This window comes from Euprymna scolopes, chromosome 33 (assembly GCF_053919585.1).
Source record: "Euprymna scolopes isolate OS-2025 chromosome 33, ASM5391958v1, whole genome shotgun sequence".
Lineage (NCBI taxonomy): Eukaryota > Metazoa > Mollusca > Cephalopoda > Sepiida > Sepiolidae > Euprymna > Euprymna scolopes.
This window is the reverse complement of record NC_136514.1, coordinates 50,883,057-50,907,364: the sequence shown is the minus strand read 5'-3', so window position 1 is coordinate 50,907,364 and position 24,308 is coordinate 50,883,057. Positions and strand designations below refer to the sequence as shown.

Here is a 24,308-nt window from a genome sequence, read left to right as displayed (position 1 = left end):
CACATATTTGCTCTGCAATAGTATTGAGCACTCTTCAGGTTTTTACTAATTAGAAGTTTTACCATATATATATATATATATATATATATATATATATATATAGTAGTGTCCAAAACTAAGGGACAAAATTTTAAAACCTAATATTTGTTAGAAAACTGTGAAAAGCTGAAATTTTGACAACCGGTAGTCGTTATCATCCATAATAACATACTAAAATTTGAATCATTTGCAAAAGATTAAAAAAGAATTATAACAATTATTTATTTTTAGACTTACTTTTGAACATTCCTATTTTGAAAATAAATAATTGTTATAATTCTTTTTCTATCCTTTGGAAATGATTCAAATTTTAGTATGTTATTATGGATGATAATGACTACCAGTTTTCAAAATTTTAGCTTTTCAAACTTGTTATTTCTAACAAATATTAGGTTTTAAGATTTTGGCCCTTAGTTTATGACGCTACTGTATATACTAGTTGGCATTGTCTGGTCATAGGATATGTATTGAATATTATATTTTAATTCATGCAGATTACACATTATTATATTCAAACTAATATACAGTAGTAGATCTAAACTTATATATATATATATATATATATATATATATATATATATATATAATTTGGGTGCCATCAGTTAGAATCAAAACCAAAGCAGACAACTCTCTCATTTCTTAGTTTCTGATCCATGCCTCTGTGTGTGTGTGTGTGTGTGTGTGTGTGTGTGTGTGTGTGTGTGTGTGTGTATATATTCATCTGTCATCCCTTTTTTAAAAGATGGAATTGTCCGATGATTGAAGAAAAGATTCAAGCAAGAGCTCAAGGTCCACAGAGTTTTATAATCATTAGAATAAACTACCTCTCATATTTTTCTTGGAATCGAACTTTCTACCTTAACTGTTTTACATTTACTAACCCCATAACTCATCCATTCTTTCAATGTAACCACTTCATCAAGGTCTACTGTCCTGTACACATCTACCTATATTGTTCAATTTTAATCTTTTAAGTTTATAATAACTAAGTCTGTTTTTGAGACTCACATTACACATTCATCATATTATTCTCATATCATTTCTCTCCATGCAACATCTGTCCTCAACCATCATTGTCCAGGTCTCACTTCCATACATCATTGCATACACATACCTAATAGACTTTGTCCTTTCACGGAAAATCCGTTCTGTTACTTTTTTACTCATATCGTGTTTAATGTTTGTGCAAAATTTCAAAAAATTCCAAGATGTAGTTATTGAGAAAAGTGCGGACAGACAAACGGAGAAGGGTGAATTTACAGGTCCACCCTCCTTTTGTCGGGTGAACCCAAAAAAATTTTACAAGTTGAAAAATATTTAATAAAAAAAAGTTTAATTATCCAACATTTAATTATGGAAAATCTTTTCATCTAAAGAGAACCAGGGGATCCCTGGTTCAGCTGAGTGTTTGACCTTGTTGAGGAGTTTCTTGGCAGTTCTGGACTTTGCCAGCGAATAATTGGTCTTTGGAACTATGAGGAGTAGCAAAGATCCTCATTCAATGTTATCTTAATAGTCATCATTTGATGTCCATCTTTCTTGTCAATGTTCATATAACCTTGCTTGGATCATGCTGCAATTTTTTTTTTTTTTTTTTGCAGCCTTGGCAAATTTCACTGTGCAGGCAGTCAGAATGTCCATTATGATCCTTCCTGCTAGCTATTGCTTCCGCATCTGTCACCCACTTCACGGTGACCAAGGAGCACTGAGCTGCGACTAAGATTCCAGAAATTTTTCATTTTGCACAACTCATCATAATGTAGGTCACTCACTTCAAATATTCCAGAGCTTTCTATCGAGCAATAGTACACAGCTATGCATTGCACTTTATGACTAATTTCCCCCACTGTCTGTACCTAAATCTAAACGCAAATTCCATGAACAAAGTTTCTTTCCTAGAATTACCTGCTTTCCTTTACAACATGGTCGCCTTCAAGTCTAATGTAAACAAGTTCTTATTAAACACTCCACTTAAATAATCAAATTCTACCCAATTTCCACCACTATTGATCACTATGCTATTGTCTCACTGACCATCTTACACTCATTAAGCCTTGTCCTCGAGTGGCCTTCAGGTCTTGATAAGTAGTAATTCCCTTTCAAAAAAAAAAAGAAATAATAATAATAATACTTCAAATGGTTAGGAAATAAGGGAATATCAGAAAGTTATCAAATTAGTGGGGGTTCAGGGAGTGACTTCTGGTGAGCTGTATTCCAAAAAAAAAAAAAAAAAAAAAAAAAATCCTCAAAGTCATACATATTGAAATTTAAGAAGGCGATTATTTGCAAAGATATTTTTCTATACTTTCCTTTCTAAAAACTGTCAAATTTGTTCAAATTTATCCTATATATTTATTGTATGTTTTTATGAATTGCTACACAAATCCAATTATAACATTTCATCAGGCCATTAACTTTTTTTTGCAGATAAGTTTTAAGATAAACTAATTCCACTTATATCATTTCTGTACTAATCATCATCATTATAATCAGTTTAACATCTGTTTTACATGCTGACATGTGTTGAACAACTTTTAGAAATTAACTTACAAACTAAACTATCTCTGGCCAGATCTTATTCTTTTTTTTTTTTTTACTTAAATCCATCCTTAACATTTCCTCCAATATTTTCCCTACCAACTAACTCTGCTACGTCAACTGTTCTACATCTACAAACTCAAAAACTCATCCATTTTTTTTTTTTTTTTTTCATTGTGGACATATCGAGTTGTTGGTATTGACGATCTGTTCATTTTGTGTCCCTTGGACTGAACTGTGAGCATTCGCCTCCCTTTGTTAACTGATGATGTGAACTTTAAATTATATACTGAGTTATCTCCCTTTAATTCATTTTTGTATAAAAAGGACATTGTGTTTTTTTTTTCTCTTTGGTGTATAACCTTCTTTGTGTAAACATGTCAATAAATAATGTGATGATAAAATGTTACATTGTTAATTCATTTGTTTCTTTATCATCATCAAGATATACCTTCCACAAATAAAGTTATTTAAAGAAGAAAGGGCATGTCCACTTTATTTACTTCATAATTAATTTAGGTTATTAATTAACCTAACAAATGTTATTAATTAAACCATTAAACCACACATTTCCCTATACTGATCAAATTTAATTTTCCACTGAGATCATCAGATCTAAGCCTGTCTTTAAGATTGACATTATACATCCATCGTATCATTTCTCCCCATGCAACGCATATCCTCAATCCTCACAGGCCAGGTTTCACATGCATACATCATCACACTGCATAAACACGTTCTTAATAAAAGGCATAAACTCATGTATCCCTGTCCTGTGATCTTACTATATTTATTGATATTTATTGTTAATTTTAGTTAGTTTAAAGAATAATGATACTATGACTGGAAAAAAGTTTATTTATAAAAAAAAAAAAAATACTGAACTAATATGCACAAGGCGTGTTTGAATCAATTCCCACTTTATTTATTTATGAATGAACAAATTAGTTCAACCAGGTCATAAAGGGTTAAAGGAGGGACACTTCGACTTATCAAAAATTGCTAGAGCACCCTGTTGGCATTTCCCAGTAGGGGTGCTTCAAGCAACAAGCAATAAACTTGTTCAACCCAAAAGCCAGATGGCAAGACCTAGGAGGCGACGAACCTCAGTTCGACAGGTACTGGGTCAGTTCCTGGTCCCACATATATTGGGTTGATTGTCAAGAACGGATTCTTGGCTGGTACTTTCTACCCAGGTCTCCAAGCAACTGAAGCAGTGAGGAGACCAACCCTGCAATATTCAAAAGAATGTAATGATGGTATGGCCATGTTGAAAGAATGGATGAGAGTTCTTCCATTAGCAGATGTAGCACAGTTGAGGTAGCAAGTTCAGTTTACAGGAGAAGGCACAAGAAAACATGGAAGAAAGTAATAAGAATAGACTATTTTTTTATAAGGGTCTCACTGCTTATTAAGGCCCAAAATACACTTAAGGATAAGGATTACTGATTGTGAGGTGGCTGGTGAGACAAACCATAATGATCAGTAATGATGGAAATTGGGTAGAATTTGGTTAATAAACAGGACAGCTTGACAAGAACTTGTTTATATTGAATTTGAAAACTACAACGTTGTAGTCAGCTGAGAAGAAGCCTTGTGGTCTAGAGTTCCATGGGCGGGAACTTCTAGGAAACAAACTTTGTTCATTGAATTTGCGTTTAGTTTCAGACACTGATAGAGAGTAGGAGAAATTGTTAACAATGATTTCAGCTGGATGAGTGTTTATTATGAATACTTTACAGACGTAGGGTCTCAGATTGAAGCTCAGCCGAGCACCTGCCATAAAAATAGCGATAGAACAGAGGTAGATTCGCAATATCTCTTCTTCTGAGAAAGAGGTTGTAAGACGGAGAAAAAGGACATAAGGATAAATAAAGATTTGGCCAGCAATAGGTTAGTCGATTTCCAAAAGTTGCCCAACGCATGCCGACATGTAAAAGAGATGCTAAACGGAACATGATGATAATGATGATGGTTGAGAGAAAAGAGTTTTAAGGTCAAATTACTCTTCAATAACACTTATCCCAACTGTAACATCAAAAAGCTGTTACCTCTGTAACTAACCTTGAAAACGTTGAATCAATATTTGCTCATGTGGAATCATAATACTTGTGTTTACTTTCTTTTTTTTTATTCTTTGGTTACAGAATTTGTATTATAGAATAGTCTTTTAATCGATTTATATATATATATATATATATATATATATATATTCAGAGTGAATCATTTGATCAATCGACATGTTATACCTAATTATATCTAGTCTATTCCCAGTTTATCGAATAAGTCAATAAGTCGAAAGGCCCCAGATACGTTTTTTATCATTTTTATTATATATAGGAAGTATGGAAACCGTATCAAATTAAAGGGGGGGGGGTCCACACGATAGAAGCAAGGTGATGGACAAGGTCTAAACAGCATTCGAGTGGCCCAATTGATATCAAGACAAAAAAAAAAAAACAGTCAGAACATTATTTTCTAATTTAGCTTCTTTTTTTTTTTGTTTTTACTAATCAATACTTGAAGTCGAATGAGTTTAATAAGATTAATAAAGTTGAATGACTTTAATAAAGTTGAATGATTAAGAACATGAGAGAATTAAAAATAAATGGAAAAACATAATATAAACTCATTTTAGAACAAATTTGTCAATTATTTAAAGGAAACACATTAAAGAACATTTTAGTGTTCTATATTATTAATTATTTATATTATTGATTATTTGTATTATTAATATTGTTGATCATTTATATTATTAATCATTTATATTATTAATCATTTATATTATTAATCATTTATATTATTGATATTATTAATTATTAATATTATTAATCATTTATATTATTAATCATTTATATTATTAATCATTTATATTATTGATTATTTGTATTATTGATATTATTAATTAATATTGTTGATCATTTATATTATAACTTATTTATATTATTGATTATTTGTATTATTGATTATTTGTATTATAAATCATTAATATTATTGATTATTTATATTATAAATTATTAATATTATTGATTATTTATATTATTGATTATATTATTAATTATTTATATTATTGATTATATTAATTATTTATATTATTAATATTATTGATTATTTATATTATTAATATTGATTATTTATATTAATTATCAATATTATTATTTATATTATTAATTATTAATTATTTATATAATTATTTATATTATTAATATTATTATTTACATTATTAATATTGATTATTTATATTATTAATTATTAATATTGATTATTTACATTAATTATTTATATTATTATTAATATTGATTATTAATACTAATTATTTATATTATTAATAATTAATATTGATTATTTATATTATTAATTATTAATATTATTGAATATTTATATTATTAATTATTAATATTATTAATTATCTATATTATTAAATTATTTATATTATTGATTATTAATATTATTAATTATCTATATTATTAAATTATTTATATTATTAATTATCTATATTATTAAATTATTTATATTATTAATTACTTATTATTTATATTATTATTTATATTATTGATTATTTGTATTATTAATATTATTGATTATTTATATTATTAATTATTAATATTGATTATTTATATTATTAATTATTAATATTATTGATTATTTATAAATTATTGATATTATCGATTATTTATATTATCAATTATTTATATTATTAATTATTTATATTACTAATTATCGATTATATTAATGATTATTTGTATCCTTAGTTATTTATATTATTGATTATTCATCATTCATATTATTATTTATATTATTAATTATATTATAAATCATTCGCATTATTTATATTATTGATTATTCATATTATCTATATTAATATTATCTTAATAATTTATATTAATTATTTATTATAAATTATTTATATTATTGATTATTAGTATAATTATTTATATTATTGATTATTCGTATTATTAATTATTTATATTATTAATCATTCGTAATATTAATTATTAATATTATTGATTCGTGTTATTAATTATTTATATTATTAATTAGTTGTATTATTATTTGTATTATTAATCACTCAGTCGCATTATTTATATTATAGATTATTCGTATTATTAATTATTTATATTATTAATTAGTTATATTATTAATTAGTTTTATTATATATCATTCATATTATTAATTATTTATATTATTAATAATTCATATTATTTATTATTTGTATTATTTATTATTTGCATTAATAATTATATATATATTGATTATTTATGTTATTACTCATTTGTATTATTAATTATTTATATTAATAATTATATTTTTTATATTATTAATCATTTATATTATTAATCGTTTGTATTATTATTTATATTATTATTAGTTATATTACTAATTATTTATATTATTAATTATTAGTATTATTAACTATTTATATTATTATTAATTATATTATTATTATATTAATTATTAGTATTATTAACTATTTATATTATTATTAATTATATTATTATTATATTAATTATTAGTATTATTAATTATTTATATTATTATTAATTGTATGATTAATTATTTATATTATTATTCATTTGTATTATTAATTATTTATATTAATTATCAATATTATTAATTATTTATATTATTAATTATTTATATTAATTATCGTATTATTAATTATTTATATTATCATTCATTTGTATTATTAATTAGTTGTACTATTAATTATTTATATTATTGATTATTTGTATTATGTAATCATTTGTATTATTTAATTATTTGTATTATTATTTGTATTATTATTTGTATTATTAATTACGATTTTTCTCGGGCCTTATGTACTGTCCATAACTTTATGTGCATATGTATATATACAGATAAAAAAATTGACACATGTCCAGGTAACCTACATCTAAAATTTTAAATGTTTAGACCTAAAATTGGTGGAGGATTTTGGTAGGGTCTGCAAAGGTCAACTCATTCAATTTTGACCTCTTGCCAGCCAAATTTTCGCTTCAAAACTGATTAAAAAAAAAAACTTGCTGCATGTCTGAATACCCTTTATGTAAAATTTCAAATGTTTAAACCCTAAATTGGCTGAATAGATTGCTGGATACCGCAAATGTCAAATCTTTTTAACTTTGACGCCTTGCCAGCCAAATTCTTGGCCAAAAACTGATTAAAAAGCTTGCCCTATGTCTGTATACACTTTATGTAAACTTTCAAATGTTTAGACCTAAGATTGGCTGAATAATTTTGTAGAGTCCACAGAGGTAAAAATTTTTGTAACTTTGACCAAATTTGACCCCAATTTATTGTTTTTGGCTAAAATCAAATTAAAAAGTTTGATCCATGTCCAAGTAACCTACATCTAAAATTTCAAGTGTTTAGACCCAAAATTGGCGGAGGAGTTTGGTAGAGTTTTCAAAGGTCAAATTGTTGAACTTTGACCCCTTGACAGCCAAATTTCTGGCCAAAAACTGATTAAAAAGATTTTCCCAAATATCAATACCTCTTATGTCAAATCATGAGTCTGTAGACTGGAAATTGACAAAGTACTTTGGTAGGGAAATGTACATGCATAGACAATTTCACTTTTATAGATATTATTAATTATTTGTATTATTTAAATAATAAATGATATATTAACAGAAAATAAGAACCTCAAAAAATTTATTGCACAAATGCCTATTCTTTTCAATAACTCTTAACGGCCTATTTTCATCATCTGATGATAGATTTGCAATTTTAGTTGCTGGTTAGTTGTTTACAGCAACTTTAATTGACCTGCAGAGGTCACATATGCTGTTAAATTGCCTTTCTTGAAGATGCTCCACAGGTTCGCAATGGGATTCAAGTCATAGCTATTTGGAGACCACACCATAAAAGAATCTTTAACAAATCCCTTATGAGGATGGTATATGATAAATATCATGTTGACATTGGATTTTAAAGCGTCCATGCTGTAGCTTACGAGAAACAGTTCCAGGATAATGTGAGGAAGAAACAAGAACAAAAAAAAGGGATCGTTTTCGATTTTTATTTTTCACAAATGTGGATAACTGAACAAATTGGTCTCTTAAACACACCTGCTGAGAAGGGATCCACTTGACAATCGTCAATATGATGTTTCTGAATTTTGAGATGAGGACTGGTTATTCGTATTATTCATCCGACTACTGTTCTCATCTTGGGTGTGATTTTCACAACATTTCGGTCGATATAACCTCCGACCTTCTTCAAGTGTATCTTGTCGAACTCAGGAATGTTTCTGTCGAACGCAGGAATTTGGACAGAATTTCGAGCAGAATCCTTTATTTACTTCACGGGAGTAGCGTGCTCTTGTTTCGTCAGCAATGACTGGATAGAGGTCCTAAGTATTTTGCAAATGTATTTTTTCGGTCCCCACACTGAGAATTGAACCTTCAACCTTCAGGAGAATATTACTTTTACAATTGATTTTTCCCAGTACTCTAACCACTGCGCCACGGACAATTCTAGTACGAATTTTAGGAGCCATAAACCTATTTTTATTTCTAGTTGTAAATATCACTATTTATAACTAATTATTACTATATATTAATGTATATCTATCTATACTTATTACTTGGATATATTTATGTTTTTTTACTTATTACTTGTATATATTATCTATTGTTTATAATTACTGGTTCTCATATCATGTTAAATTCTATACTGGGTCTACTTAGCAATTGGTTATTCCCCAGCATATGTGCTGCTTCTTTAAGGCGTCTTACTCTTCACCATTCCTCTCTGTCTAGAATTTTTACTTTGTCCCATAATGGTTGATGGTTTCCCTTTTCTTTCCAGATATGGTCAGCTATACCTGACTTTACAGTCTCTCCACGTACTACGGCTTTTCACCTCTACAGTTTTCCACATTTACATGGGATTTCATATACACAGTTCTTAGTCATGATTTTTTCTGTAGGGAGCTTGACTCTCATAAGCTGTTTCCAGAGAGTTGAATCACTCCTAAATATGTCCTGATGTCATATGTATTACAGATTCGTTGAAGTTTTTCAGACAAGCCCTTCATATATGGTATACAAACTGTGGTGAGTTTCTGAGTGGTATCCTTTCGCATTTGGTCCAGATTTCTTGGAGCTGATGTCATGCTCTCTGGATAGTTGTTTTGATGAAGGGCTTCACTTAAACTGTTCATCTCCTCTTGATATGTACTGCTGTGACTACATATTGCTTTTGCTCAATGTTGTAAGCAAAGGAAGATTCCTTTCTTTACATTATATGGATGGTGGGAGTTGAAGTTTAGATACTGTCCAGTGAAAGTTGGCTTTCAGTATACAGATGACATAAACCCCTGACCTGCACAAGTTATCAGCATATTTAGGAACGATAATTTATTGTTATGTTTTTTTTCCATCGTGAACTGAACATATGTCTCTTACGCGTAAAGCATTTAAAAAGAAGAGTGTATTTATGCAATTTAAATAGAAATAAATAAATAAAAGTAAAAAACATTCCTAGGGAAGGTAAATTGAGATATATTAAAAGTTCTACAATTTCCTGTCAGTCAATTTGTAAAATAATATATGTATGCTTCAGCTATTTTATCAACAGATGGTCCGTAATTTCAATAATGAATAACTGCAATTCAATTCAAAAAAAATAAAAATAAATCTATATACATCTAAATAACATTCATTTAACTGAAATTGTTTTTTGTTTTTTGAGGGTTTTTTTCATTAAATCTCATTGAAGAAAAAGCAAACAAAAAAGAATGTGAATTATTTAGATTATGCGACGGTTCTTGTTTTGCATGCAGTATTCTCAACAGATCAGATGGACTAATAATACAATGGTTATAAGTGCTAAGTAATAAATCAAATTTAAATGAAAGTTTTTTTTTGTTTTTATAAATTAGTGATTGGTGCTTATTCAAATTAACACTTATCATGATAAACAAAAATGAAGAAAAAAACTTTCAATATCAAAGAATGTGCATTTAAAAGAAAAAAAAATCATATAAAAAAAACGGAATGGACCCAGATTTATTAAAATCAAAAAAGACTTGGTGCTATTTGCATTTAAAATTTTTAACAGCTGTGTTCATTTGGAAAGCAAATAAACCAAACATTTTTTCACTATTCACCAATAACATCCAGTGTGAATACTCCTGATGATGGTCATCGGCCAAAACGTGAAAAAACAACCAAGATTTGATTAAAATAATAAAAATAATCATAAATACAAAAAATAATTCTAAATACAAAAAATAATTATGAATTCTCATCTCAAAAATATACATTCATCGTATCATAAAAACGGAATGGATCCGGATTTATTAATTAAAAAAAAGAAAAAAAAAAAAGACTTGGCGCTATTTGCGTTTTGAATTTCTAACGGATATGCTCATTGGGAAAACAGGAATAACAAACATTTTTTCACCAATAACACCTAGTGTGAATGCACCTGAAGATGGTCGGAGATTATATCGGTCGAAACATTGTAAACAAAAAAAAAACTAAGATGAGAACAGTAGTTCAGATAATACAAAAAATAATTAAAAAACAAGTGAAGCATGCATGGTCCCCCGTGAGTGCACAGTGAACGAAGCATAAAAAAATGACTAAGTTCAGCATTTTCCGCCCCTCTTCCATTTAGCCCCAAAGTACCCAGAGGATGTCAAATCCTGGTGAAAATGAACAAACAGTGCAGTTTTAGGCCTTAACATATGTAAATTTGAGTTTTGCACCATGCACAAAAAGAAATGACTAAGTCCATCATTTGCACCCCCAACCCCATTTAGCCCCAAAAGTCCTGAAGACCTTAACATATTTATATTTGAGTTCTGCACAATGCAAAAATGCTAAATAGACATACACAGAAAATTTTGGACAAATATGGTAAAATAGGGCCAAAAATGAAGCGTTTTTATTAGCCCTAAAAGAGCCCCTGGGGCACACCAAAGAGTTATCGCAAAAGTATAGACAAACAAAATTATATAGAAATCAGTTGGTTATAACTTTTCAGAACCAAGGCATCATTTTTTTTTAATAAGCACAAAAGTGTCAATTTTAGCCATTTTAACACAAAAGGCACCCCGGGAGGGAGAGGGGGGGCAACCAGAGTTTTCCCTGAAAATCCGTTCTGTTACTTTTTTACTTATATCATGTTTAATGCTTGTGCAAGATTTCACAGGATTCCAAGGCATAGTTATTGAGAAAGGTATGGACAAACGAACAGACAAAAGGACAAAGGTGAATTTACAGGTCCACCTTCCTTTTATCGGGGGGGGGGGGACAAATAAAGTATCTAGTGATCAATGAATCGATTTAAAAAATATTTCTTTTGTTATTTGTTGGCAGTGATGATATCTAGATGAGTGCTTTTTGTGAAAGTTTGGCATGAGGAGATCACAGATTAAAGCTCAGACAAACCACTTGCCATGAATATAACAACAAAGCCGGGCTTAGTAGGGAAAAAGGTTGCAGAAAAGAGAAAAAGGGAATCACCATTTTTTTTTTTTTTAACTCGCGTTCACACCTAACAAGGCATATCGCCACCTTGGACATAAGGCCTACTACTTGGGACCATGTCTAGGAAAGATTAACAAGATGTTGGTTTATGTTACATTTAAACTTCTGCATATCAGTACAGCTAGGGAAGCAAGTAGCAGGAAGCAAATTCCAAAGTCTAGCTGATCGAGGGAAGAAACTATTAGAATAGATAGTTTTCTGGCATTTAGAGACCTCAACAGTGAAGGGGTGAGATCTTATTGCTAAGCGGGTTTGTCGGGGATATGTACGTCGAGGGTGTACTAGTGCAACAAGTTCATCAGACCACCTACCATTAAAATATTTGTAAAACAGGCACAGAGATGCAACATTGTAGTGATAGGACAGGGGCTGGAGCTTAGTTGATAAAGAGGGACTGATTAGATTGACAAATTTTGGGGGGCCTTATCCAAGAGGGAGGATTAGTGGTAGATGCCTCAAAGCCTGTTCTGAAATCTGTCAAGGTAGGTAGAGTTCTCTGAGCAACTCCTGCCTAGATATGGCAACAGTACTCCATTTTAGGGCATCATATTTGGCTCTTATACAGGTAGAGGACTGTGTTGGGTGTGAGATACCTTTTGAATTGGTAGAATGCCACAAGCATTTTTCCAGCAACCTTCATTTGATGTTAGTCTTTCATTTCAGGTCTGGGATAAAGGCAAGTCCCAGTAGTTTCTTGAAGCAGGGTGCTTCTTTTAGACGGAAGCCATTCATATCAATTGGAGTCAATTGGGGATCAGAGCATTGGTCGTGAAAAGATAGGAACTTGGTTTTGGATACATTAAAATTAGCCAATCACTTTTTACCCCATTGCATCACGTGCTCAAGTTCGGAGGAGAGATCTTGGAATGCACAATTCAGTTGACTATACTATTTCAGACTAATGTACTATCTATTAATGTTAAATCTAGAGGGGGGGGTAGTGTTGTATCTGTTCTGTTATCATATCTTCCTTCCAGGAATTACCTTATCTTTGGGGGAGGAGGGTATCTATTCTGTAGTCATGAAACCACCTTCCCAAGCATTACCTCCTGCTTTGGGGGATAGTATAGCATCTGTTCTGTTTTCCTAAGAACATCCTCCTGACCATTACCTCCTCCTCTTCTTTTTATGGGGGAGGGGGTATAAATGTCTGTCATATATACTAGCAAAAATATGCCAAGAGAGGAAGCATATTGTTTGAATAACCTATACTACTATTTTCATCGTCATTGTTATATCCACAGCATTTCGTCTGATGTGATTGCTGATCTTCAAGTGGATGTTTTCTCACTTGGCAGGGCTCTACGGACAAATTTATCTTTAGTTGACCTTTTGACAACTATATATTTTCGTTTATTAGTCAAATAGAAAAGTTACTAGCCAAACCAACATGATTTTTGGAATATGACATCTTCGTTCTGTGACGATTATGTATATAATAAAGTTTTTCCCATATTTTTAAATAAGTGTAATTCTAAATACACAACAAATTTTATGTTGATACTTGAAAGTATAAACATTCTGATTTCGTCAGATATTTTTTTGAACAGCCTTCGTTAAAAAAATAAAGAGTATATTGCTCTATTAAACTTTTGTTTTAATAATTTAACTTTGTTCGTTTTATTTTAAAAAAAAAATGAAAAGATCAGTAAGTGAGCTTTAGGAGACTGTCAGTGAAAGAAATGCAATCACCGAAAGATAAGCGTTTCATTATTTTTAGTTGCCACCTTGAAAAATCACTCGCAAATGCGACTGTTTCACTCGCAATGTAAAGCCCTGCTTGGAATATTCGAGTTGAACTTGCAAACATTTTGAGAATAGTTTGTTTTTTTTATACAGTATATCAAACCTTTTGGATTATGTAATGCCAAATCCTGTAATTTTGGAAAAAGGTTTTATGCTTTCAAGTTCTTTATATCTTCAAATATTTATTCATAGTGATTACTTTGTTTTGTAGAGGAAGATTGTTTTTTTGTTTTTAACTCAGCAGAATAGGATTGAGTTTTACAAAGTAAGAGGGGAGAAAATAAATGATAACATCCATAGAATCAAGAATGCGCTTACCTTCCCTTTCCACCATTATGGACCATTTAACTAATTTCAACATATTTATTCAGTAGCAATTAGTGGTATGCTAATTGCCATTGGACCAGCCTACAATTAGTCAGGGATGGTGGATTGCTCTATTTTGATTGGCTAAACATGCCAGGAGGGGCAGGTGCCACTCTACAAATGCCAGCTGCTCTGGTATTCAGGGGTTTTACTGTTCTAGACTTCTGCCAGGAACTACACTCTGTCGATTATCGCATCCATTCAGCACAACATCTTCATTGGGTTAGCTGGCTCACCCTAGCAATATTCTACAACATCAATGTTTGGTGCATTTTAGGTCTGGAAGACAGTATCTTCAGACAGCCTGATCTGGTAGCACCAGTTTTTGTAGAATAGGATTGATAATTTGCATTACTTGGATTATTATGAGCACCATTCTTATCGCGACTCATGTTTCGACCACTATAACTTGTAAACTTCTTCAGGTACATCTTCTCGAGCTGAGGAACCTTTTAGTCAAACTCAAGAACCTGGATAGAATTTTGAACGAGACCCTTTATTTAATCACTGGTGGTAGATTGTTCTCACTGTCAGCCATAACTGGTTAAAAATGTTAGTTTTTGTTATCATTAGTTATCATTTAGCAAGGACCGAACCTTTAACCGCCAAATTTTGTTACAAATACCTTACATATGAAAAATGCAAAGTAGGTCTGCTAGTGAATATATTATGCACAATGTCTTTTTCTCCTCTATACCATTTTTTCATAGAAGAGACATTGCAAGTCTATGCTCTATCAATATTGTCATGGCAGGGGCTCGACTGAGCTTCAATCTATGATCCTCTTAAAACACTCGCACAAAACACTAATCTAGCTACAACCACTATCAACAATTTCCATATCTCAACATCTCTGCCTAAAACTAAATGCAAATTCCATAAACAATGTTTCTTTCCTCAAACTGCCTGTCTGTGTAACTCTATACTGCAGGACTGCTTCCCTACCACGGCTGCAGCTGAGACTGAACTCACTACACGAGTTTATAGTGTAATTCAAGTCTTGTCAGTAGCTGAATACTTGATGCTTCGCCAGGGCTATCAAGGGTATTTTTTATTGTGACACTGTTACTAGATGGGGTGCCTATCATGGCTTAAGAGAGTCCCATCTACCCTAAAGAGAAGGATAGACTGCGCCAGTTTCTCAACCTGGTATTTTTCCTCGTGGTACATACAGCACCTCACCTTCTCAAATGGTCACCCATCTGGTACTGACCAGACTCAATGTTGCTTAACTTTGGTGATCTGACGAGAAATGGTGTGTCAACGTGATTGTGCAGTATAGCCACCATATTGTAGTCAGCTTCCCAGCTGACTACAATATGGTGGCTTTCAAGTTCAAGTTACAAAATTTCTTGTTGAGCCACCTTCTTAAATAATCAAATTCTATCTAATCTCCACAATTACTGATGATTCCAGTGTTCTCACTCATTAACCCTTATGCTCGAGAGGCCTTTAAGCCTTGATAAGCAGTGACACTCTTGTCAAAAAATAAAATTTCAATGAAGATTCTGAAAATGAAACAAAAAGTAAAACAAAATATGTTCATAAAAGGATACAAAAAAAAGTAGAACTTGATGATGTCGGAGGGCTCCAATCAGTCCAATTATAGCAATGAGAAACAGGAAAACACCGCAAGCTATGATACTACCGACCAGAGTTAGGCTGGTAACCACAGCTGCAGCCCTGCCATACGCTGCTACACCGATCAAGATAAAGGCCACCACCTGCAAAGAAACAACCAAAAAAAAAAAAAAAACGCATTAGAAATATAATTCAGTTCCAGACAAATATGAAGAACGTAAAACAATTATTGAAAACATAACAAAACATAATATTAGCAGGAGGTGCCCGGCATTACCTGGTCATAAAATATTCTTAAATATGATATTTTAATTTATGCAGATTTCATACTTACTAGTGGGACCTGTGGAAATTCCACAGCAGCATCTTTCATTTGTAATATATTGCTGTTAGGCATTCTATGGACATTCAGCGTGAATAGAAACCCCGCGATATTATTATATAGCCCTTTTGTTAAACCTATAAAAGTATTTATCTAAATAATCTGGTTAATGTAGTATCAGAATACATCTGATATTTACAGGAGTCTGTGGCATATTTCCATTGTATGGATGCTTGGTGCGAACGGAAACCCCCCCCACAATATCATTAGACCCCCTTAGACTGAACAGATACTACCCTTGGATCCTAGCCAGAAGACTAAGGTATATTTTAGTTTCACATAATGGCAAAAAAGCAAAATCATTTTTTTTTTTATTTTAATAATCGTTTTTTGACATTGCGTCTTAGAGGATAGAAGGTGATAACATACTACAAACATTAAATTAGTGTATCTATATACTAATTTAGCGAACATTAAATTAGTATATCAATATACTAATTTAACGAACATTAAATTAGTATATCAATATACTAATTTAACGAATATTAAATTATATACTAATTTAATGTTCATCGTATATTATCACCTTCTATCCTTCTTTTTAATAAATACAATCTCCCGATGGAATAATTTATAATCTGGAAACTATGACACATGTATGTACATACGTTAAAGGTATTACAGTATTAATATATAAATTATTATAGAGTCAACTCTTTATCGATTATATCATAAATCCAAAAACAAATATGACTTTAGTGCCATTAGCTAGAATCGGAACCAAAACCAAAATTTATAGTACTCCAGCCCAAGATGTTACCGAATTAACCATTGTCAGTTAGATAAGAAATAGTTAAAAATACACTACATATGTATATATACTTGTACATGAATAGAAGAGCAGTTTAAATTGACTTATGCTTGCCAAGTTCTCATTCTTTTAATTTTTACCCTTTAGCAACTATTTTAACCAAGTCATCATCATCATCATCATCATTACGGGCTCCTTGCCCGGACCAATGTGACTCTTCCTCTCCAGAGTTTCCTGTCTTCCATCAGTTGCCTCAGATCTTCAGGTTCACAGTTGGCGTCGTGTGCTATTTGTTGTGTGTACGTGGATCTAGGTCGTCCTCTGCTTGCGCGTCCATGTCGTGGAGTCCATAGCAATACATCACTCACCAATTCATGCTTGCTCCTCAGACAATGACCGGTAAATCGTAGGCGTCTTTCTCTGATGGTATTAGATATGACAGGTTGGTTTGGTTGGTTTATTGGTGTTTTACGGCATATCAACCACTGTGGGTCATTTAATGCCAAACCATTGATTGATTTTAGACAGTTTTTTTTTTTTTTTAAATTTTGGTTTATACAAATTTTTAATTATTATATTGTTTTGTGTTTTTAAACTTTTGGTTGCTTTCAGAGTTTTATCAGCATTATTTATAATAATTTGAAAAGTTGTATTTTTTTTAAATATTTGATAATCTGGTGTGGTGTTACCTTATGAAACAGTTCTTTGATTTCATTTGCTATATAATATTTGTCTCTAGTAGATTTGTATTTCCGGCATTCTGTTAATATGTTTTATTGTCATTTGTTGGTTACAGAATGTGCATTTCGGTTTTTCTGTTGCTTCAATTAAGTGTGAATGTGTTAGTTTGGTGTGTCCAATTCTAATTCTGTTTAGAACGATGTTTTCTTTTCGTCCTCTCATTACTATTTTATTTTGTTTTTTGATTGTAGGTTGGTGTTCATGCAATTTATTTTGGGTGCTTGTATCCCATTCTGCTTGCCACTTAATTTTGTTGTATTCTATTTTTTTTTTTTTGAAATCTGTGTATGGTATTTTGATGTTTCTTATATTTTGATATATAGCTTCTTTGGCTAGTTTATCAACTTTTTCATTGCCTGGTATACCAACATGGCTTGGTATCCAGGCTAGGATAATCTTTTTCCCTTTTTCGCTAATTTCATTGTATTCATTCATTATGTCGATTATGTAAGGGTGTTCGAGTTCTTCTCCTTTTAGAGCTAAGATGCATGACAAAGAGTCAATGTATATAATAAACTTTTTCCCATTATTGTTTTTTATAAGTTCAAGTGCCATTTTGATTGCCTGTAGTTCCGCTGTATATATTGATGCATCAATGGGAAGTCTTGTTTGGAGATGGATCTGTCCATCAGTACATGCTGCACTTGTTCCTTTTGTTGTTTTGGATCCATCTGTGTATATTTCTTTGTATTCTAAATATTTTTCTCTAAGCTCACCAAAGTGGCTTCTATTTATTATGTCGTTTGTATTATTTTTCTTGTATTTAGTGAGGGTTAGATCAGTTTTTGGATTTTTTAAGGTCCATGGTGGTCTGTTACTGTGTGTGCGATTATGATATTAGGTTCTTTATTAATTTGAGTTATTGTGTTTTTGATACGATGTCCAAAGGAGGGTATGTTTTTTGGTTTGCTGGTATAGAAGTTTGTATATTGCAGGTTGAAAGTTTTTTCATATGTTGGATTGTTTGGATTACTTTGTAGTTTTATTGCATATTGTAGTGTTAATTTCTGCCATCTTAAATGTAGAGGAGGTTCTTTGGCTTCTATGTATAGGCTTTCCATGGGTGATGTTCGGTATGCTCCCAGACTAAGTCTTAATCCTTGGTTTTGTATAGTTTTTAATTTTTGGAGATAAGATTTACAGGTAGAGCTGTATATGATGCATCCATAATCTAATTTTGATCGAATATGTGCATGATATATTTTTAGCATTGTGTCTTGATCTGCTCCCCAGTTTGTTTTCGATATTATTTTTAAGATTTTTAATGCTTTTAGGCATCTTTGCTTTAGATCGTTGATATGTGCATTAAAGTTTAGTTTCTTGTCTAGTATGACACCTAAAAATTTTGTGTGTTGTACTACTGGGATTGGATTTCCCTGTATTTGGAGTTGTGGGTCTGGATGATATTTTTTCTTTCTACAGAAATGGACACAAACAGTTTTATCTTTGGCTAGCTTGAATCCATTTTTGTCAGTCCATTTTTCTATTTTGTTCAAACTATGTTGTATTTTTTTTTCTATTGTAGACATATTTTGAGCAGAATAGGCAATTGAAAAGTCATCTACGAATAGTGACTTTTCAAATCCTGTGTCGACCGCTTGTACTATTTCATTCATTTTTATTAGGAATAATGTGATGGATAATACACTTCCCTGTGGTACTCCTGTTTCTTGTTCATATTGGTCTGATAGTGTATTTCCTTGTCGCACTTTATAATATCTGTGAGATAAGAAGTTATGTATGAACTTTGCCATATTTCCTCTTATCCCCATATTATGGATATCTTTTGAAATTCCATATCTCCATGCTGTGTCGTATGCCTTTTGGATGTCAAAAAAGACAGCCACCACATGGTGTCCACGCACAAAACCGTCTCGAATGAAGGATTCCAGTCGTACTATTTGATCATTCGTACTTTGTTTTTGTCGATATCCACTCTGGTATTTCGATAGAAGGTTATTTTTTTCCAGGTACCACATTAAGCGGTAGTTGATCATTCTTTCCATAGTTTTGGAAAGACAGCTGGTAAGGGCTATAGGCCTGTAACTAGTAGGGTTAGCTGGGTTTTTATTCGGTTTGACAATTGGTATAATGGTGGATTCAAACCAGGATTCTGGTATGTCTCCAGTTTCCCATATTTTATTATATATGTTAAGTAGTATTTTGAGAGATGTTTTTGGTAATTTCTTTAAGAATTGGTAATGTATGTCGTCTGGGCCTGGAGTCGTATTTCTGCTTTTGTTTATTGTTCTTTTCAATTCTTTTATGCTGAATGGTATGTTATATATTTCGTTGTTACTAGTTGTAAAATTAAGTTTTTCTTTTTCTGACGTTTCTTTGTAAATTTGAAATGATGCTGAATACTGTTTATTTGATGAATTTTTGTAGAATTCTTCAGCTAATAAATTAGTTATTTCTTTTTGGTTTATGCATTTTGTTCCATCAGTTTTAGTCAAGTAGTTTATGGTGTTCTGTGTTTCTTTTCCTGCAATTCTTCTTATTATATTCCATGTTTTTTTAGTTGGTGTTTGGTTATTTAGTTGTGAAATGTAGTTTCTCCAGGAAGTTTTTTTACTCTGTTTTATGGTATATCTTGCTTTGGCGCGCATCTCTCTGTATTTTTGTAAGTTAGTTGCTGTAGGGTTTTGTTTGAACTTTTTAAGTGTGTTTTTCCTTTCTTTGACAGCTTTTTTGCATGTTTCATTAAACCAGGGATTTGTTTTTTTGGTGGAGTGTGTTGAAGTTTTAGGTATTGTTTTGATGGCAATATTGTTTAATGTTTGTGTAAAATGTTTTAGTGGTTTTTCTTTTTTTAAAATGTTTTCATTTATTTCTGTTTTGCATAGGTTGGCAAATGTTTCCCAGTCAGCTTTGTGTAATTTCCATTTTTGAGTTTTTTCTTCTGGTATTTTTTGATTACTTTCTAGTAGAATGGGGTAGTGATCACTTCCATGTTGATCTTCCAATACATCCCATTGAAAGTCCATATAGATGGATGGGGTACAAATTGATAGGTCTATTGCAGACATGGATCCATTGGCTGGGTGCATGTAGGTATCCTTGCCATTATTTAATATGCATAAGTTTGTTAATGATAATATTTCGTTTATTATATTACCTTTATTATTATTTCGCTTATTTCCCCAATGATTGCTGTGTGCATTAAAATCTCCCATTATTATGTAAGGGGGTGGCAGTTGTTTGATCAGTATATCTATTTCTTTTTTGTTTATTTGCTGATTTGGTGGAATGTATATTGAGCATATTGTTATTTTCCGGTATAGATTAGCTGTTACTGCTATTGCTTGAAGTTCGGTATTTAATTGGAGGATTGTGTGAGGTATAGTTTTTTTAATTAGTATAGATACTCCTCCAATTGGTCTATTTGTTGTTGATGTGCTTGTTTTGTCATACATATTATATTCTTTGTATTTATAGCCGTGGTTTTCTTTGAGCAGCGTTTCTTGTAGACAGATTGCCGAGGGGTTTTGTTTCTTGATGATCTCTAGCATTTCTTCATGGTTAGATCTTAGTCCTCTACAATTCCATTGTAGAAATGTTGTTGTGTTTTGTGAGGTTTTCCATAGATAGGTTTTCAATTTTGCTTTTCTTTTTAAATCTGTCTGATTTCTGTAGTGGTTTTTATCCTACATCAATTTCCATCGCTTTGGAAGTGGATGGTCTGTTTCTTGTTTCTGGTGAGAGGCTTTTTTTGGGTTTTGGTCTGGGACTTTTAGATTTACTTTGTCTTGACTGTCTTTCTTGGCTATCAGTTTCAACTAGTTCAAATTTATTTTCATTTTCAATTAATACTAATTCTGTTTTTTGTTTGTCATTTTGTTTTTGGGGGGTAGTTTTTTTGTTGTTCTGTTCTATTTCCATTTTTCCTGTTGTTGTGTGTTTATTTTTAACATCTGTTTTTGTCCTTGTTAGTGACTTGGATCTTTCACGTTTTGATAATTGAGGAGGTTTCATTTCTTTAGAGATTGATTCCTCAATATTGATGGAAGTTTTTCTGATTTCCTTTGTTTCGTTTTCTTTTATACTGGGTTGTTCGTTTCTGACTTTTATTTGGCTGTTAAAATTTATTTTCAGTTCTGATAAAAAGGATTTTAATTCTTCAAGTATGTTCTTTAGTTCTTTTGCTAGGTTTGCAATTTCTGGAGCAAGGTTTAGTTCATTGTAGTTGTACATTTTGTTTGCTTGTTGGGTTATTGTGGCATATGAGTTTTTGGTGCGATTTGTGACTTCTTTGCGGGCTTCTTGGAAGGTTATGTTTTTTTGATATTTGATTGTTATTATTTCCTTCTCTTGCTTATATATTTTGCACTGTTTTGAGTGAGAGTGGTGCTCTTGACAGTTTGTGCATTTGGTTTTATTTGGACAGTCTTCTTCATCGTGGTCTGGGTTTTTTTCACTGCAGTTTCCACATGTGAAGAATCTTAGACATTGGTCTTTATTATGTCCAAACTTTTGGCAGTTGTAGCATTGTAAAGGTTTTGGAATGTATTGTTCTATTTTCATTCTTTCATAACCTATATTGATGGTCTCTGGTATTTGAGGATAATTGAATGTTAGTATATAAGTGTTTGTACATATTACCTCTCCTTTTTTTTTTTAAATGTGATTCTTTTTACATCTGTGACCCCTTGGTTTTTTAGTTCTGTTTTGATTTCTTCTGTTGTGCAGACGGAGATTTCCTGGTTTTTTATGACTCCTTTGGAGTAGTTTAGTGTTTGGTGTGGATAAGCTTTGATGTTCGTTTCATGCAATTTTTGTAGTTGAAGTAGAGTTTTGGCCTGTTTTTTATTTTGTACTTCTACCAATATGGTACCATTCCTTAATTTTTTGACATTTTTGGGTGTTATTTTGCTTGATATTACCTTTTGGATAGTGAAGGGTGACATTTTAGTTAACGGTATATTAGACGTTGCTTCTAGCACGATGAATCTTGGAAAGTTTGTATCTTCATTGTTGCTGTCAGAGTCAATTTCTGTGTGTGGTCTCTTGGATTTTTTGGTATTCATAATAATTTTTGAAAAATTCATCAGCCATGCTCCCCACCCTCCTCGGAGCCCCTTATGGGGAAGAACTATGAGGGGGTAAATCCCATTCGCCTCGGTTCTCCAGGGCTACATAGCTGGTATACTCAAACATGGGGAGGTTTCCAAGCATTCACAATATATGGTTATGCCCACCCAAGTATGGGATTTCCCTGTATTTTTATTATTCCTGATGGTTACCTTTTTCCCAGCTTGATTGACCCTTCAGCCATCGCTTATTAACTCAGTTTATTGTTTATGTTGAGTGTTAGTGTGTTTTTGTTTGGATTGTCTGAATTAGTGCTTGTCACGACCAACCGATTGATTGGATCGGGCCTATCCAACCTCCCGTCTAGCCTAGTAAGGGCCAAAGTGGTGTGTTGTAGTATCATGTTATTATTTCCTAGGCATGTTCCACTCAACCACCAGGATCCCGTTCTTAATGCATTACGGGTTGCCACCAACGGTCAACTGGTGGTCCCATTGAAGGATTTTTACCCTCTGCAGGGGGGCAGTTGGTATGTTCTATCGCCCTACCAACTAGGCAAAAAAAAAAAAAAAAAAAAAAAAAAGGTGAGGAGGTGAAGGAAAAAGAAAACGAGGGAGGGGAGGGGGAGGAGAATGTTGTTTTTGTTTTTGTTTTCGCAGAACATGACTAAGTTTTGCAAAAGGGAATAAAAAACAAAGACATCTATGTAGGTGCGTTTCATCTCAGGAAGTCAGTAGACAGCCTGATCTGGTAGCACCAGAGATATGACAGGTAGATTGCCATAAAGTTGCTGTTTCGTGGGATGATTTTGCCAAGATATATTTAATATTGTTCTTAGCATACGGGTGTATGTGCTGTCTAGTTTTCTTTACAATCTTTTGGTGAGTGTCCAGGTTGTAGCACCGTAAACAAGGACAGACTCTACCACTGCCCTGAAGAACTGCCTTTTCAGTTTGTCAGCCAGTCTCAAAGTCCATACTGAATGTAGCCCATCTCTCTCTCTCTCTCTCTCTCTCTCTCTCTCTTAACCAGGTAAAGACCCATAAAAAACGGTTCACAAAATATGCAATCATTTGAGCTGCCTTGCGCCATTCTGCGACTTTGTCTCGGAGGAGATGCAGTTTAAAAAATAGACAGACACAGTGTGTTTTATAAATGAGATAACAGTAAAGGGGTTAGCATGTAATCTTAAACTTTAACAAAAAATACATACAACTGAAGAAATATTTTTGGCATGATAGGGTAATAATTTACTTCCCTCCCAATGTAGGAAAATTTGGCACAAGGCCAGAAGGTAAGGAAAGTCAAGTTAGTGCCCCTAAAGAAGTAGCATTCTAACAAAAATTGCCTCGACAGCCCTGCCAGCATTTCCCGGTCAGAGCGCTTCAGACAGTAAACAATGAACTTATTCCACCTGAAAGGCAGGTGGTAAGGCCTGAAAGGATGAATCTTCTAGGTACTACCTAGGTGGTATACCCCAGTTGGACAGATAATGGGCCACATAAATGACCCACTATCTGTCGGGCTGATTGTCAAGAATGAATCCTTAATTTGTATTTCTACTCAAGCTTCCTCATGATAAAAGCAGTGAAGAGATCAACCCTTACTCCATAAAAATAATGATGCATCA

At 31.9% G+C, this 24,308-nt stretch overlaps 1 protein-coding gene across 2 annotated transcripts in view; it reads right to left on the bottom strand.

The window, feature by feature from the left end:
- Positions 1–24,308, bottom strand: part of LOC145258219 (tetraspanin-13-like) — a 220,374-nt gene that overhangs the window by 69,005 nt on the left and 127,061 nt on the right. For both annotated transcript variants that reach the window (XM_080116165.1, XM_080116164.1), the window contains exon 2: positions 15,749–15,916. In XM_080116165.1, coding sequence (XP_079972291.1) covers positions 15,749–15,916 — 168 coding nt within the window. The remainder of the gene's footprint in view (positions 1–15,748; positions 15,917–24,308) is intronic.